The sequence below is a fragment of the Cebus imitator genome, unplaced genomic scaffold (genome assembly GCF_001604975.1).
Source record: "Cebus imitator isolate Cc_AM_T3 unplaced genomic scaffold, Cebus_imitator-1.0 Scaffold181, whole genome shotgun sequence".
In the NCBI taxonomy this organism is placed as follows: Eukaryota; Metazoa; Chordata; class Mammalia; order Primates; family Cebidae; genus Cebus; species Cebus imitator.
In genome coordinates, this window is record NW_016107496.1 from 1,412,957 (window position 1) to 1,429,511 (window position 16,555).

Sequence of the window (16,555 nt, forward strand, 5' to 3'; positions counted from 1 at the left end):
AAGACTAGCCTCCCCGGGTGCGGTGGCACGTGTCTGTAGTCCCAGCTATTCGGGAGGCTGAGGCTGGAGGATCTCTTGAGTCCAGGAGTTCTGGGCTGTAGTGCGCTACACTAATCGGGTGTCCGCACTAAGTTCAGCATCAATATGGTGACCTCCCGGGAGCGGGGACCACCAGGTTGCCTAAGGAGGGGTGAACCGGCCCAGGTTGGAAACAGAGCAGGTCAAAACTCCCGTGCTGATCAGTAGTGGGATCGCGCCTGTGAATAGCCATTGCACCCCAGCCTGGGCAACATAGCGAGACCCTATCTCAAAAAAAAAAAAAAAAAGACTAGCCTCGCCAACATGAAGAAACCCCGTTTCTACTAAAAATACAAAAATTAGCCGGGCATGGTGGTGGGCGCCTGTAATCCAAGCTACTCAGGAGGCTGAGACAGGAGAATCGTTTAAACCCAGGAGATGGAGGTTGCAATGGAGCTGAGATCGTGTCACTGCACTCCAGCCTGGGTGACAGAGTGAAAGTCACTAAGGGGAGCAGAGCTCTGTGGCTGCAAGAGACTACTATCACGGTGACCATAGAGGATGAGGAACATGAGGCCTGCGTGGGTCATCAAGGACTCGTGTATGTGGGGAGGTGGTGACCTGACCACTGCCAACCATATCGAATCCTCAGGCAGCCAAGGCACGTGTAGATTCACTGTGGGGACTGATAAGACCTAGGGGCTGAGGTTTGTCACTCATCTGGCAATGAACAATCAAGCCAAGAAGCAGAAAAGGGCCAGGAAGGTGGCACGGATTTACTAGATGCAGCTACTGTGTGTCCACCCTTCCTCCCTTGAGGAGGATGACCTTCCAACTGGACACAAGAGGGAAAAAATGCCATCGGGGTCTTAGACCCTGAGAGTGGGCTGTTCATAGCCTTTGTTTTACATCTTTCACGAGTCCAGCTTTTGAGCCTACATACAGTTTATGCCAGCATGAGAAGATAGAGTTATGCCAGTCAAGTGTAGTTGGCATTCCTTGGAGAGATTCCAAAGGGCACAAAGACAGATTTTCACCATTGTAGATGGGTGAATCCAAAGCAGGACTGTTGAGTGAATTATGAAACAGATGGTTTTCAGCCTGGAGCCGAGGAAGTCATGTGGCTGGGAGCTGGCGCAGGTCCTCTCAGAGCAGCCTTTGCTGGTGCCAGGTACCACGTCTCAGAATAGCCATGTTCACTGTGCAGCACTCAGTGCTGCAAGAATGGCCACAGCCTGTGCCCTGGGCATTTGCCTCCACAATGACCCTAGCACCAGGACTTATGCCACCATTGATCTATCCTGTCACTGCCTATATGTTTTGGGTGAACTACTTCCCTGTTGACTTGGAGGCTCTGGATGCCCTGGTGACTGCCTGGTTCCCCGGCCCCAGTCATGGCCTGGTTCTCTGCTTTGCCTTCATACCCTCTCCCCACCTGCCTTTTTACTCGAACGTCCAAGTTCATCCTGCCCGCTCCCAGCAGCTCTGGGTTCTGGCACGTGCCTCTGTTAATGAACTGCTGGAAGCTAAGCATAGGCAAAGTCCATTGAGAGGAAGGAAGGAGTTTGATGAGCTGCACCTGTAGGACAGTCTCTGGTCCTGAAACTCTGCCCTCGGTCCTGTCGTGTTTCTCATTTTCTCTCCCCTCTTGGATGAAGACAAGAAGCACATGCTTATCCTATTTCAGATGCCACAAATGAGAAGATAGTGCATTCCCCAGATGATCACATTGAGATCCAAACAGCTCTCAAAAGGACCCAGAAGGACGGCCTGAAACCAAGAAAATCAAATTTAACAGGGGTGCATTCTTTTTTTTTTTTTTTTGAGACAGAGTTTTGCTCTTGTTGCCCAGGTTGGAGTGCAATGGTATGATCTTGGCTCACTGCAACCTCTGCCTCCTGGGTTCAAGTGATTCTCCCTCCTCAACCTCCCGAGTAGCTGGGACTACAGGCATGCACCACCATGCCCAGCTAATTTTTGTATTTTTAGTACAGATGGGGCTTCACCATGTTGGTCACGATTGTCTCGAACTCCTGACCTCAAGTGATCCACCCACCTCAGCCTCCCAATGGGATTACAGGCGTGAGCCACCGCGCCGGGCCTAACAGGGGTGCATTCTATACTCAAGTTGGAGCAAAAGTCCGGGAACGTGTAGAGGAGATCTAAGCTCAGTGTGTGCTGCTGGTAGTGTGAGGGCGTCCACGGCAGGGCCATCCTTTTTGAAACACTTTCTAAGAGTCTGAACTGCCTGGTGGTTGAGCTGCCTTGAGGGTAGTGAGTGCTCTGCCCAAGCCCAGACTGCGTGCCTATCCTTGCTGGAAAGGATTTTTTTTTTTTTTTTTTCTGAGATCAGGTCTCACTCTGTCGCCCAGGCTGGAGTGTGGTGGTGAGATCTCAGCTTACGGCAGCTTTGACCTTCTGGACTCAAGTGATCCTTCTACCTCAGTCTTCAGAGTAGCTGGAACTACAGGTGCCTGAGGCATAATCTCAGAGATGTTAGCCTGGGTGGGGTGGCAGGGGTGAGGTGGGTGAGATGTGTGTCTTAGAAACAATGAAATAGGGTGTGTCTGTCCGTCTGTCCAGGAACACCACCACACCAAGCTAAATTTTTTTTTTTTTTTTTTTTTGTAGAGATGGGATTTTGCCATGTTGCCCAGGCTGGTCTCAAACTCTTGAGCTCAAGTGATCAGTTGCCTTGGACTCCCAAAGTGTTGGGAGCCACTACACCTAGCGGGAACAATTTATAGGGGGTTCTATCTGGAAGGGAAAGGAAGAAAATGATCTTTTTTTGGTCATCTTTGTATGAGGCACTTTATCTACGTTAACGCTAATTTAGCCTTAACCTGTCCCTGGACAGACACACCCTATTTCATTGATTCTAAGACACATATCTCACCCACCCCACCCCTGCCGCCCCACCCTGGCTAACATCTCTGAGATTAGGCCTCACTCAGGCTCTAATTGATGCCATTTAATACTTGCTGCCAGCCAGGTGGCAGTCTTAACCTGGCTGTGGGAAAACCTCCATTGACCCCTTCTGGTGAGATCAAGAATATTCCCTAGACTCAGTTAAATGCAGCGTGTCTTGTAGAGTGGAAGCAGCTAGGGCAGGAAGGTGAGCCTGGCTGCCTTGCATTTTCACTGTGGCACACGGGGCTCTAATCTGCTGCTTCCAAACACCTGAATCACCTGTGGGACTTAAAAAACAATCAGACCGTGGAGTCTTCTATAGATTCTGTAGGTAGAGATGGAGCCTGGGTGTTTGGTCTGACTTTTCCAGGTGATTCTAATCAACAGAGCCAGCTGAGAACCACTAGAGTCTCTCAGGGCTAAAATTCGGGGTTTCCCGCACAGTGCTTTTGATTCTGAATGCATTTGAGGGCCTGTGTCACAGAGCTCTTTACCCGAAGCCCATGTGGGAGCCAGTGAGACAGGCTACAGGCATCAGGCCATGGCCCAGGCCTCTTTGCTCCTCTCTGTGCTGGCTCCAAGGCTTCTGCCACAAAGGGTCAGCCCAGCCCTGAAGGGAATCTCAGCAGCCTGCAGGCCCCTCTCCTGTCTTCGTGGCTGAGGCTCAGGGCTTGCTGAGCTCTGCTTCCTTTCCCTAGGGAAGGGCGACCTGATCGGCTGTGAGCTGCCCCGGCGGGAGCAGGTGGTAAAGGCCAATGCCGACGTGAAGGGGCTGACGTACTGCGTCCTGCAGTGTCTGCAGCTGGCCGGCCTGCACGACAGCCTTGCGCTCTACCCTGAGTTTGCCCCGCGCTTCAGCCGTGGGCTCCGAGGGGAGCTCAGCTACAACCTGGGTGCTGGGGGAGGCTCTGCAGAGGTGAGGAGGCTGAGTATGTGCTGGAGGGGTTGGAGGTGCCAGGGAGCCTGGTGAGGTGGGCAGAGGCTGGGGCTGGTGGAGAGCTGTGTGTAAAGCGTGGCCTGGTATGAAAGCCCCCACCTTGGGCAGGCATCTACACCCTCTGCCCTTCCACACCCACACGCCCAGCCCAGCATGCGCAACCACCCCTGCTGGCCCTCCTTGGCCTGAGGCACCCTTGCCCAATCCAGAGGAATCTTAGTGAAGGAAGGTGAGGGCACCGGTGCAGGCACACGGAGGGGTGGCTCCAGGGGTCAGGGCTGAGCAGGGCAGGGACGGGCACCTGCCTTCCAGGTTGCTTCTGAAGGGATCCCGGTGGCCCCCTCTGCTTTTTCATGGTGAAACAGGACTGTTGTGAGGGGCTTTTGAATTTTCCTGGATTATGTCACTAATTCCAAACTAGTTTTTAGTGCCCTATTCTCTTGGATAGTTTAGTTAGGCTGAGGGACCTGGTAGAGGGGTGGTGTGTCCGTGTGTGGCTAGAATTTCGAGAGGTAGTTAACACCTCCCGGGCTTGGTGGCTTTGTGGTAGCAGCAGAAAAGCAGGTCACCCTTCCTGACTGGGCCTCTTCTGCAGGGTGGCAGACGGCTATTCTAACAGACAGCTCATCCCTTCCAGGGGAGATGAAGTCTTGTTAAGGGAGATGAGTGGGACACACTAGTGGCCATATATGCCAATTTCCTATCCCCTACTCTCCCTAGGTGGACACCAGCTCCCTGAGCGGTGACAACACCCTTATGTCCACGCTGGAGGAGAAGGAGACAGATGGGGAGCAGGGCCCCGCGGTCTCCCCAGCCCCAGCTGATGAGCCCTCTAGCCCCCTGCTGTCTCCCGGCTGCACCTCCTCATCATCGGCTGCCAAGCTGCTATCCCCACATCGAACAGCACCCCGGCCTCGTCTAGGTGGTAGAGGGAGGTCAGGCAGGGCAGGGGCTTTGAAGGCTGAGGCTGGCCCCTCTGCTCCCCCACGGGCCCTAGAGGGGCTACGGCTGCCCCCCATGCCATGGAATGTGCCCCCGGATCTGAGCCCCAGGTAAGCAGGCCCTAGGACCCCATAGCCTAAGGCCCTGGGCAGGTGCACCCCACCCTAGGTACCCATCTAGAGCTGTCTTAACTCCCGCCAGCCTGTGTGGGCCAAGCCTGCCTCCTCCAGTAAGCCTTCTGTGGCTCCTTCTTTCCCTTGCTGCCCCACTCCACTGTGTGGTACATGGCACACACTGCTCTCAACTCGGCATCTCATGCTGCTCAACCTTGGCCCCCATCTAAACCACAAGCACCTAGGGGAAGGGACCCATGTAGGTTTCTCCTGGCTTCCCGGTCAGTTCCGTGCTCCTGTAGCCTATGTGTGTGGACGCTGGGGCATCCCGTCCCATGTGACCCCACAGTGGCTGCCTGTCCACTGATTTGTTGTCCTGGTGCCTGGGTTCACAGGGTAGTAGATGGCATTGAAGACGGCTGTGGCTCCGACCAGCCCAAGTTCTCTTTCCGTGTGGGCCACTCTGGCCCGGAGTGTAGCAGCAGCCCCTCCCCTGGACCAGGTACCAGAGCCCTGGGATGGGCTAGGTTGGTGGGGCAGCCCCTTTGCCTTGTGAACCTCAAGCACTGTTGGCCTCTGAGCCTTCACTGTTAAGAGATAACTAGCAGATTGCATGGAGGCCATCTCACCCCACCACGCTTCTGTGCTGTGCAGCCAGGCGAGTTTGGTGGTGAAGACCAGCACTTTAATTTTGACGCAGCCAGGAGCTGGGTTTAATCCTTGCTCTGTCAGCTTTCTAGCAGTGTGAATTTGGCTTCTCTGGCCCTAGCTTCCTGTCTGTAAAATGGGTTGTTTGTGCTATATAATGTAACTGAAAGCCTTAGCACAATGTCTGGCTAACTGGGGGATAAAGGGCAGGGGAACCAGGGGTGAAAGTGGCTCCAGGCCAGGGAAGTAACGAGCGCCCAGGAATGTCCATTTGCCTGGAGGACAGAGCAAGGGACAGACATAAAGAAAAACTTTTGAGGAGGAGGAAAGTGCTAGGCACTGTGGCTTGAGGGCTGCTGGGCAGTGTTTTCCCTGCCCCTGGAAGTTCAGGCAAGATCCAGCACCTCTGGCAAGGCCAGAAGAGATGATCCGTGGAGTCAGGTCCTCCCAGGTCAATGTGGTCTAACTGGGGCAGGGGCCTGGACCCCACACTGCCTGTCTCCTCTTACTAACCCTGGCTGATAACCCCATCCTACTACTGCCCACAGAGAGCGGCCTGCTCACTGTCCCCCATGGGCCCAGCGAGGCAAGGAATACAGACACATTGGACAAGCTTCGGCAGGCGGTGGGTGAGGGGCAAGGTGGAGGCGAGCGGGGGGCCAGGGGCAGGCATTCCATGGCTGACTCCATTCTGACCTCGCCTCCTCCCTCCCCGAAGGTGACAGAGCTGTCCGAACAAGTGCTGCAGATGCGGGAAGGACTGCAGTCACTTCGCCAGGCTGTGCAGATTGTTCTGGCACCCCACAGGGAGGGCCCATGCCCTCGGGCATCGGGAGAAGGGCCATACCCAGCCAGCACCTCCGGGCTTCTGCAGCCTCTGTGTGTGGACACTGGGGCATCCTCCTACTGCCTGCAGCCCCCAGCTGGCTCTGTCTTGAGTGGGACTTGGCCCCACCCTCGTCCGGGGCCTCCTCCCCTCATGGCACCCTGGCCCTGGGGTCCCCCCGCGTCTCAGAGCTCCCCCTGGCCTCGAGCCACAGCTTTCTGGACCTCCACCTCAGACTCAGAGCCCCCTGCCTCAGGAGACCTCTGCTCTGAGCCCAGCACCCCTGCCTCCCCTCCTCCTCCTGAGGAAGGGGGTAGAACTGGGCCCCCAGAGCCTGTGAGCCAGGCTGAGGCTACCAGCACTGGAGAGCCCCCACCAGGGTCAGGGGGCCTGGCCTTGCCCTGGGACCCCCACAGCCTGGAGATGGTGCTTATTGGCTGCCACGGCTCTGGCACAGTCCAATGGACCCAGGAAGAAGGCACAGGGGTCTGAATACCAGCCCTAGAACTTAGTGTTGCCAGGCGTGCTGCTATCTGCTGTTCGGCCCAACCTCAGAGTGAAGGAAGGGTGGCAGCCACCCCATGGACTCCATGCTGCCCGCTGGCTTAGGGCAGAAAGCCTGGAAGGGAAGAAGGGCCTGGTTCCTGACTCTCAGAGGGTAGGCTGGAGCCTTGGGCCAGGCCCCTCCTCAGCCTGCTCCTCTGACCTCCCAGTCTCCCTCTGCAGGCTGGGGGCAGAGGCCCAAGGACAAGGAAGGGCTTTGCCATCCCTTGCATGTGCCCCTGCCTCTACCTGTACCCAATTTTTTATATTAAAAAAAAATAAACTACTTTGGAACCTGGTGCTTTTTATTTACAAAAGAAAAATGAGTCTGAAGCTAATCAGCTGGAGACACAGGAGTGAAGGTGGCAATGGGGATAGGGTTGTTTTTTAGAGAGAGGAAGAGGGGGAGGGTCTCAGCCTCTGCTGGATTCACAAAGGCCAGCCCTATCCTCCCTCAAAGGCTCAAATCAATGGGCCTGCAGCTGAGCCTCACACTGCCCACTCTGGGCAGGTTTTTCCAGGAGCCTGAGTTCCCAGCTCAAGGGGGCTGGAGTGGCAGGGGAAACAGGCCAGAGAGGGCCCAGGGGTCCTGCCACCACTCCTCACTGTGGTGTGATCTTGGCAGCCTCGGCCCTGATGAGGGCAATGAGGTCCTGGTTGATGAGGAAGACGAATCGCAGGCTGGCGATCTGGGTGGGAGACAAAGGTGGCCTAAGACAGAGGTGGGACCAGGGCCAGGCTGGTATACTGGCTCACCAAGCCCAGGTCTCATCCTGGCCTTCCCACCTTCTCCCCGGCTCACCTCCACCACAGAGTTGTTGCTGAGGCGCCATTTGGAGCCACACAGCACTGGCCGTCCATCGATGTAGATGGGCCGTCGACCCTCATTGGCAATGAAGAAATCACCATTGTTCTTCAGCTTGATGACACCTGTGGAAGTAGAAAGGAAAAAAGGATGATGGGATGGGGAGAGGCCAGAGCAAGCCAGGAGCCTCCACGGACCAACTCTACTTCCTGCAGACACCAAGGAACCCCTACTCCAGGTGGGCCATGAGGGTCCCCATGGACACGAAGCCCCAGGGCTAGAAAGGACAGCGAGAGGCTAGGAGGGACATCCTCACACTGCTTCCTGCTAAGGCAGGGGGTGAGGGATACCTTGTTTCCGGGAGATCTTCCAGGCAGGACCCTCCAGAGACAGGTCCACATCAATCTGGTTATCCTTGGTTGCTCTGCCCAGGGTGATCTGGGGAAATGGGGCAGGTGAGGGCTGGGACCTGAAGAATGTGGGGGAGTAGGTCTATGCAGGCCAGAGAAAGAAGAGAATGCAAGGACAACACAGAGAAAGGCAGTGGCAGAGGAAGCAGGCCTAGGAAGGGTGGGGATGGGGAGGGCCTGCCTCACCTCTCGCGAGCGCATCAGGTACCGCACCATGCGGCCCCGCAGCACTGCCAATGTCTGGTTGTCAAAGTCCGGAGAGCTCATGCCTGGGGAAAAAGGGGATGTGGAAGAGCCTACCCTTGAGGCCAGAATGGAAGGCAGGGAAGCAGGGCAAGGTTTATAAGGGAAGGAAGTCGGGGCCTGGAAGGGAGTCACAGCCAGGCAGCAACAGGGGCACAGGCTGGGGTGAAGGATGTTGAAGAGTGAGCCTTCTGGTCCCCTGTCCTCCTCACCTGTGATGCTGTCCACTAGCACCTGCCACTTATGCAGTTCCTGTTCCAGCTGCCGAATCTCTCGCTTCTGGCGCCGGTCGGCCACCATCAGCTCTGGGGTGAGGTGGGGTGGTAAGGAGGAGTGCTCTGAGGCCACCAGCACCTTGTACTGGTCCTCTTGATTCTGGTAGGAGGTTCCATCCCCTCACTGCCCCATCAGGCCACACTTACCATGTTCCAGGACCTCATCTCGCATGTCCCTGAGGGGCAAGAGAAGGAAAATTTAGGTCCACTTTTAACTTGCCTGCTACTTGGCTCATTAGGGCATCCCTGAGCCCCTTTAGCCAAGCGGCCTGGAGGTATGCTCCAGTATACCTCCAAGCAGCCCAGATGCCTAGAGAATGTTTCATACCTATTGGCCAAACATCAATAGGTATGACGGGAGCCCGAGGGCTGGGGCCGGGCAGCCTGGGGCGCTCTACCCGACAGGAGTGACTCAGCTCTCTCCACCCCTTCCTGTGTCCCCAGCCACTCACTTGAGCTTATTGTCATCAATCAGGTCCTCTGCATCAGAGAAGTTCAGCACTTGGTCCCCTTTGGGCAGTGGCTGCACTGAACAAAGGACAGAGGCAGCGTGAGCACCAAGGGTCCTGCTGAAGCCCACGCTGCTGAGGGACCCCTGAGCCAAGTGGGCCAACTGCGACTATGCCCGGTGGAGAGCCGAGCCCCGGTGAGGGCGCCCATACCAGATTAGGCTGGGCTCTCATGGGGCACAAAGCATCTTTAGACTTAGCTAAGGGTACAGGTGGTTCTAGAAAGGGAAGGAAATTTAAATTGATCTTTTGTATGGGCTTCTCGATGTGTAAACGGCTTGATTACACAGCCTTGAACTAAGCAGGGGAGGCACTACGATTAGCTCCATTTTACAAGTGAGGAAACAGACACAGGAGGGGGGTTAAACTACGTGACCCTAGTTTGGGACAGAGCCAGGATTCAGATCCTGTTCTCTCGATTCAAAATCTCAACTTCTCCTTCCATCACATCATATGCTCTCCAGCACATCCTGCCATGCTGTGAGGGGCTGGGAGGCACATGCCAGCCAGGTTCCACTGAGAAAGTATGTGCTGATGAGGTGCTGCCCCACCTTAAGCCAATGTCTCTTGATCTGGGGTCATGACGTGCTAATAGGTCATGGATAGGATAATGAGCATCAGAACCCATCAGATATGCTCAGGATAAATACTGTTTCATGAAAGTCTTTCCGTTTTTCTGGCCAAAATGTGAAAGGGAGTTGGGCACAGTGGTGTATGCCCACAGCACTACTCAGAGCCTGAGGCAAGAAGATCTCTTGAGCCCAGAATTCAAGTCCAGCTGGGCAACACAGCAAGACCCTGTCTCTTAAAAATAAAATAAAAGGATTAAGGCCCCTCAAATCTGAAAACCTCTGCTTTTCAGCCGGCCATTCCCAGGGCTGCAGGGTGCGTGCTGTAGCAGCTAGTGGCCATGCAACTGTCAACTGAGGAAGTGAGGGGGAGTGTGTAGGGGGCACAGATGCTCCTCTTCCTGCCCGAGGTGAGACTGTTTGGGGGGGAATTGGGTCCGTCACCCCCAACAAGTCCCTCCCCACCAGAGCTGCCTGAGTTCCACCAATCCCATGTTCAGCTGACTTGACTGACAGCTAGGCAGTGTGTACTGCCCTGTTCCTAGGGGCTCCTAGCTCTAAAGGGCAAAGGAGAAATCAAATCCTCATATATAAAAACTTGAATAAATAAAACTTTCATGATAAGGCTTTTAGTTAACAAAGATATTTACACAAAATAACTTTCAAAATAGTGACAAAGAAGCTAGCTTTAGCAGCAAAAATAAGTTATCCAGTCAGTATCTGTTCTCTCTGCGGGAATTCTATGATAACTGAGTCTGAGGAAGAGGCAGAATTTTGGAAGCTGAGGGAATAAACAGGACTGCTCCCTGGGCCACTAAAACCAGAGGCCCTTGGGAATGGAAGATCGGGCCACCCTCTGATAAGATTTCCTAAAATGCTCCTGCAGGAATATTTTTTCCTAAGCAGAAGCTGTAGGACCCCTGGTAGTGAGATGATGGGTACTACTGAAGCTTCATGTTCAAACTGTGTGAAAAACTACATAGAAAGCAATGGGCAGTGCTTTTAGAAAGTGAGCATGCACTTGTACTATGGAAATCAGAAACCGAATCACAATCCTCACTGGGGAGTTCCTCCAATTTCATCACACTGCTTTCCTACTCCTGCCACCAGGAGAGTGAGTGCTCTGCTGGTGAGGAGAGAGAAAGCAGGGAACAGTGTGGCCCTTGGGGAAAGGGAGAGACAGATGGACTACGTGTGAAGTCCCAGTGGGGATTTATGAAGGCCTGAGGGCAGCTTGACAGCCCTGACGGCCTAGTGGGAACAGAAAAGGAAGAAGGAAGACAGAGGGAAGAACACAGAGAGGCAAAGGGCAGAAAAACTCAGAAAAAGTCGCTATTACCTTTAGAGTGGAAAACAAAGCGAAGGGTGGCAGGGAAGTGGACTTTCTTATTATTTTGCTCATGTTTGAATGTTATCCATAAGAAATATATTAATGTGTTACTTATGTAAGGATAAATATATCATAAAAAACAAAAGACAAGAAATGGTAGATAACTCCACTACCTGGACTTTTTGCCCAAGATTCCAGGCAACGTTGGCTACTCTTACCATGATGCTGAAGACACTTCCAGCCACTTTCTCTCCCTCTGGAAAGGAGTAGTTTTTGTTGCAAAATGAGGTGAACAAGACACTGCAGCTCACTGAGGAATTTCTTACAGGGCACTTGAAGGCAGCTGTGTCCACAGTACTTGAGACACACACACACGTGCACGTGCATACACCCCTGTTCTGCCAGCTCCTGCGGTGTTACCTGTCTGGTCCTCCAGCAGGTAATACTGCTTCATGAGCTGCCAGTGGGCCTGCAGGGCCTTGGCGGTACGGGCCAAGTAGAAGGCATCAGGGTGTCTGTGTAGCAGGTCCTGGAAGGTCTCCAAGGTGGGCTGGCTGGTCTGGGGGGCAAGAAACATTCTCTAGGCATCTGGGCTTTTTCACACGTCTCTGCTTTACCATCTCTACCTTTTACCCCAGCACCCCTGAGGAGCTGGAAGAAGCAAGAGAGTCACCCAGGGAGTCAGGCTTGGCTCCTCCTGAGGCCCCTGTCGCAAAGGCCCCTGCAGATGTGCACGAGTGTGCATGTGCACACATCCAGACAGTGGGTGGGAAGCTCCCCACATCAGTGGTTTTCTAGGTGGTCCAGCTCTCCCTGTGCCCTGATCCTCCACCCTTCCCAGCCCTCAGCCTTACCGATCCCACTTTGCTCAGCAGCTGCTCCTCAGCCTTGCTGAAAAGGGCTTTGCTCTGGATGGCTGCAATCGCCTCTGGGTGCAGCTGCCTCATGGCCTGACAGGCCAACCTGGACACAGGAAGAAACAGAGGGGAGGGCTGAAGGAAGGGTGTCAAGCAATCTGCAGTTTCTATTTCCCCTGAACCTGCAGGCCTTTGACATCCAGAACCTAGAGGCCAGGCCCTCATTAGGAAGGGCCTCAGGTTTAGCAGATGACCTGTGGCTCCGTAGGTCTGTCAAGTGAATGAACAGCCAACTCAGAAAACGGAGGCTCCTATGTCCCCCAGCAGACCCAGTCCTGAGGCAGAGACTCGGACCGGCTGCTGCTCCCTCCAACTCCTTCCTCCTTACTTGGCCAAAGCTGCCACCCTTGAGCCACTGCCTACCACCTCCTCTTTCCAAGCTGAGCCCAGCCCATTTCCTGGTATATCAGAACTGTGGCTACAACTTAAGTGGTGCCAGGGTCTGTGGAGAAGATAGGGGTTTAGCATCCAACCAAGCTCTGAAGACATTAAACTAAGTGGCTGAGGAGGAGGAAGTGTGTGTTGCATGTGTACCTGAGTTTATTTGGAAGCCTGGCTACTGGAGCTAGAAGGGGGCTTGGTGTTCTTCTATTCAACTCCCCCTTGTTAGGAGGGAGAAACTGTAGGTCAGTGTGGAAAGGCTAGGAAGTGACCCACCCAAAGCCACAATGCACACAGTGAGCTCCTGGCACTCATTTTAGTCTTCTCTCCCATGCTCCTCCCTCTGCCTTCAGACTCCCTTGCCTGGAGGCAGGAAGAAACCTCTCTTTGAAGCCTCTCAGGGCTCAGTATCACCCCAAGGAGCCTCCAGGAGTCCTGCCTTCCACACCCCTCATGGGGCCTTGCTACAGTTCCCTCTGCTCCAGGACCCACATTTTGGTGTCCCTAGTACCTCCCCACTGCTGGAACCAGCTACCACTCACTTGGAGATGACAGGATCGTAGAGCAGAGCGTACCAGCGCTCCTGGACTTCCCGAAGGGTGAAGCGGCAGCTGAACTTCACGCCCAGATGGACAGATGTCAGGTCGTTGGTCTGCAAGGCCCCAGAGGGTTTGCTCCAGCCTTGGAGCTGGGAAGAACCCTTCGTTGCCACCCATGGGGCCCTGTTGGGCTAGTGTTGGGGCTGGGAACTGGAGGCTGCGGGAAAGGGGGATACTAAGCCTAAGGTGGGAGGCACTACCTGCAGCACAGCATTGATGAGCAGGAGGTCATCTGCAGGCTTCCAGCGGCCCAGATCCTTGGTCACCTGAAGTGGCTGTTTACTCTTCTTCACACGCTTGGTGAGTCCAGGGGCTGGGGCTGGGCTGGGTGGCACAGGAGTGCTGGGGGCTTTGGATACCTGGGCAGAGGACAGGAATAAACCAAGCTCAAAGCCAGCATCTAGTCAGCTGGGGCTTCATGACTAGACTTTCACATACTCTGTGGCAGTGGCAGCCCCAGCACCAGCCCCAGCCCACAACATGAAGCACAGGAAAGGAGCTCAGCTTTCTAATACCCACCCCCATCCCACCAAGTTACTTCCACATAGTCCTTGACCACAGGGGGTCTTCTCTTTGCTGGTGGTACCCCTAACCCCAGAGTGAAAGGTGGATGGAGAGGATACTGGGAAATCACTCTTGCTGGTGCAGCGTCTAGGGCCACAGCAATGCCACCTGGGAGTTATTTTTACACTCTGCAATGCTGGGAACAGGCTGTCTGCTCCCAGAATAGATGTATGCTCCATGCCTCCCACACGGAATGTGATACAGGATGCATTGGCAGGGTTGGGGGTGGGGGCTGCAGCAAGAAATGGGGAGTAGCGAGGGATGGGTTCCCAGGAAAGAGGCATCTGAGATGAGGGCTGAGGCAGCTTGGTCATCTCACCAGCCTCCTCTGCAGGGCTCTTGGCAGCTGGCAAAGGTTCTGGGGAAACATGAAATCTGGCACTACCTCCCCTCCCATCCCCTAAGTCTCCCAATCCCTCACCTTCTTCTTCTCACTGGAGGAGGGTTCACTCCCTGAACAGCGCCCTGGTTCCACGCCACTGGCCCCCTTTGCCCGGGTAGAGGACTTTGCCAGGCTGCTCTCCACCAGCTCATCATCGAACTTCTTCCTTTTGATGAACCTGTAAAGGGTCCTGCCCAGTGAACACTCCTTACCCCACCCTGGTGCCCATTCACACACACCCAGCCCCCAAAACACACCACGTGCCCAGTAGGGTGCTAGCTGCTCCAGACTGCTTTCACTTTACATCACAGCCTGGCTCAGCGGCCATAGAACTGCTACACTCCAGCCCTCTGAGACGACGGGATCACACCACAAAGACTTCATGTCAGAGACCTAAGATCTGCCTCCCCTGCCCCAGAAAGATTTAGGGACAGGAAAAGCACAAGGCTCTGCCAATACTAAGGTCCCAGAGGGACTCAGGCAGCCATTCCCAAAAGAGGTGGAGGCATGTGGCACTTAACGCCACAGACCTTCTATCCTTTCCCAGTTCCTGGCTCTTCGAACCCTTACTACCTGGAGGAGCTTCTCCGTTTAGGGATGGTGCCCAAGGCCTGGGAGGAGGCTCGCTTCTGCCCTGCCAGTGACTCCTCATCCTCTGAGCGGCTGGCAGTGCCTGATGCCATCAGGGATGAATCTAGCAGCCCCTGAGAATCTGGAAAGAGAGAAATGGTGGATTCGGGCCTCCCAAGAGCCTAGGGCCTCTGCAGATGGGACTCCTCCCAGCCCCCTCCCCTGCCTCTTTGACATTTGAGGTTTTAAGGTAGAGTTCCTTGGCCATCCAGATCCCATCTGGGCTCAGACCTGGCCCAGACCTTCCACGCTGGGCAGTTCCCCCGGTGCCACGTGTCATGTCGTGCAGCACATGGTGCTCAAGTCAGACCGGTGATGCCGACACACTGGGCTCTGGGCATAACTGCTCCCTCTGCCATCAAAATGCAGCCATGCCAAAGAGCAGCAGCTCAACAGCAAGTCAGTCAATTGTGGCTCTGCCGACAGGTACATGGGTGGTGCTGGCCCAGGGGGAGGTGGCAAGGCCTAGCCAGGACCGAAAGACACACATGCCAGGCACAGGGTGGAATCAGCAGATGCTTGGCACCCGGGCATTTGGGGAGCTGTCCCAGCCTCATACTACCTTTGTCCATCCTCTTACAGTCCCAAAGCCACTGGTTCCAAACCACAGGGCTAGGAGGAAGGGTCCCACGGGTTCATCCAAGAATTCTGACCAGGTGAGCTTAAAGGCTGAGAGGAGATTCTGCAAAGGAGAAATGAGGCTCCCTGAGGCTCAGATTTCCAACTGGCCAGCCTCACTTCCTTATACTGGCTGAGGTCCCTCAGGGTCCCATAAGCCAAGACACAAGGAGAGGAAAGAGGCATACGGCCCTCCTCTGCCAATATTAGCCTTATATGTATCACTCTTGTGAAGGTCACTGGCACCTTTCAGAGTATGATAAAAGCTATGGACTCCAGAAAAGTGTGCAAACACATACTATTTTAGGGGGTTCACGGACCCTCTAATTCTACTGGTATCTCCTAGGTTAAAGGCCTTGGCTATAAACTAAGTAAGAGACAAGGGATTCCTTAGCCCACTCTTTCTTTACTTCAGCTGCCCACTCAGCTCAGCAGCACCAGCCTTCCCCGCCCAGACCAAAGCAGGGAAAAGGAAAGGGAGCCAAAACTCCAACCAGTCCATCTTGTTGGTTTTGTTGTTGTTGTGGTTGATTTTTTACTTGCGGTTTTTACTGAAGATTTAGTTCGTGGTGTTTCCATGAGATACCATCTCGTGGAAACCAAAAACCACTGTCTGGGAACTGCGTGATTATAAACTACCCTATGCCTCCACAATCCCTGGAGAAGCCAGGTATTGGATTTTCTCGGGGCGCTCCTCTCATGGGTCCCGGCTCCTTCTGACCAGGGTGGCTCTTAGCGCAATGTTCTAGGCCTGCGCTAAGAGGCTCCCCAGGTGAGCCTGTCTCTCTCCGCTCCATAGGCTACGGCTGGGAATCTTGATATCTGAGGATAAGGCGAAGGAGCCCGAGCCTGCCGGCAAACTGAGGTAGGGTCTGTGCCCCCTTCCTTCCCTGGCCCTCCGCCCCTCGTTCTCCCCTGAGTGCACACCCAAGGTGGGGGATCAGTCTCAAGAACTCGAGGTAGGAGCAGTGATGAAGTCACCTCTGCAACTCAAAGCAGAGCACCAAATAACCTTGGTTTGAGACCCACAGGCTCGTGGCTGGGGAGGTGGGGGTCAACTCGCAAGCCCATTCTCACCCCACACGCTCCTTGCCTTTGCGCATGCGTAACACCTTGAGCCAGATTCTAACCCTGTCGGCCCACGCATGCGCAGCTTTTCGGGGCGCCACTGGGGCGGGGCCCCAAACCTGGGGGGGTCGTCCCCGGCGGCACTCTGGAAAACTCCATTTCACCCCCAACTCCTCTAAGAGCCCTCAGAGGCGAACCGCGAGGTCTCACCATTCCTAGACTGCCAGCTCCAACAATTTCTCCGCGGCGACGGTAGCAGCCGCAGGGCCAAAGCCGGCTTCCGTGAGGTACAGCTACTTCCGGGTTACGAACCAGGGG

At 54.8% G+C, this 16,555-nt stretch overlaps 2 protein-coding genes across 6 annotated transcripts in view; one reads left to right on the top strand and one right to left on the bottom strand.

Moving 5' to 3' along the window:
• KCNH3 (potassium voltage-gated channel subfamily H member 3) overlaps positions 1-7,235 on the top strand; it is a 19,241-nt gene extending 12,006 nt beyond the window's left edge. For all 3 annotated transcript variants that reach the window (XM_017545765.2, XM_017545767.2, XM_037744684.1), the window contains 5 exons: positions 3,627-3,844; positions 4,586-4,917; positions 5,316-5,422; positions 6,117-6,193; positions 6,287-7,235. In XM_017545765.2, coding sequence (XP_017401254.1) covers positions 3,627-3,844; positions 4,586-4,917; positions 5,316-5,422; positions 6,117-6,193; positions 6,287-6,886 — 1,334 coding nt within the window. In that variant the 3' untranslated portion in view covers positions 6,887-7,235. The remainder of the gene's footprint in view (positions 1-3,626; positions 3,845-4,585; positions 4,918-5,315; positions 5,423-6,116; positions 6,194-6,286) is intronic.
• On the bottom strand, positions 7,222-16,548 carry MCRS1 (microspherule protein 1). 3 transcript variants are annotated; one of them, XM_017545793.2, is made up of 16 exons: positions 16,448-16,548; positions 15,114-15,233; positions 14,783-15,016; positions 14,495-14,633; positions 13,961-14,099; positions 13,176-13,334; positions 12,919-13,028; positions 11,933-12,041; positions 11,499-11,637; positions 9,123-9,198; positions 8,818-8,846; positions 8,608-8,700; positions 8,339-8,421; positions 8,093-8,180; positions 7,740-7,867; positions 7,222-7,626 (listed from the first exon to the last, which is right to left on the bottom strand). In XM_017545793.2, exons 3-16 carry the CDS (start codon positions 14,829-14,831, stop codon positions 7,540-7,542), a joined length of 1,428 nt encoding a protein of 475 aa, XP_017401282.1. In that variant the 5' UTR covers positions 14,832-15,016; positions 15,114-15,233; positions 16,448-16,548; the 3' UTR covers positions 7,222-7,539. The 3 variants fall into 3 exon arrangements, with proteins under 3 accessions (XP_017401282.1, XP_017401283.1, XP_017401285.1); XM_017545794.2 differs by lacking the exon at positions 14,783-15,016; XM_017545796.2 differs by lacking the exons at positions 13,961-14,099; positions 14,495-14,633; positions 14,783-15,016; positions 15,114-15,233; positions 16,448-16,548 and adding an exon at positions 13,514-13,873.
• Positions 16,549-16,555: the final 7 nt, after the last annotated feature.

Bases quoted from the DNA above. Each gene is read 5' to 3' on its own strand.
- MCRS1 (XM_017545793.2), bottom strand. From the start codon at position 14,831: ATGACACGTGGCACCGGGGGAACTGCCCAGCGTGGAAGGTCTGGGCCA. The intron at 12,042-12,918 runs GTGAGTGGTAGC...TCCTGTGTCCAG, and splicing joins TACGATCCTGTCATCTCCAA to GTTGGCCTGTCAGGCCATGA. The intron at 11,638-11,932 runs GTAAGGCTGAGG...CTTGCCCCCCAG, and splicing joins TGCTGAGCAAAGTGGGATCG to ACCAGCCAGCCCACCTTGGA.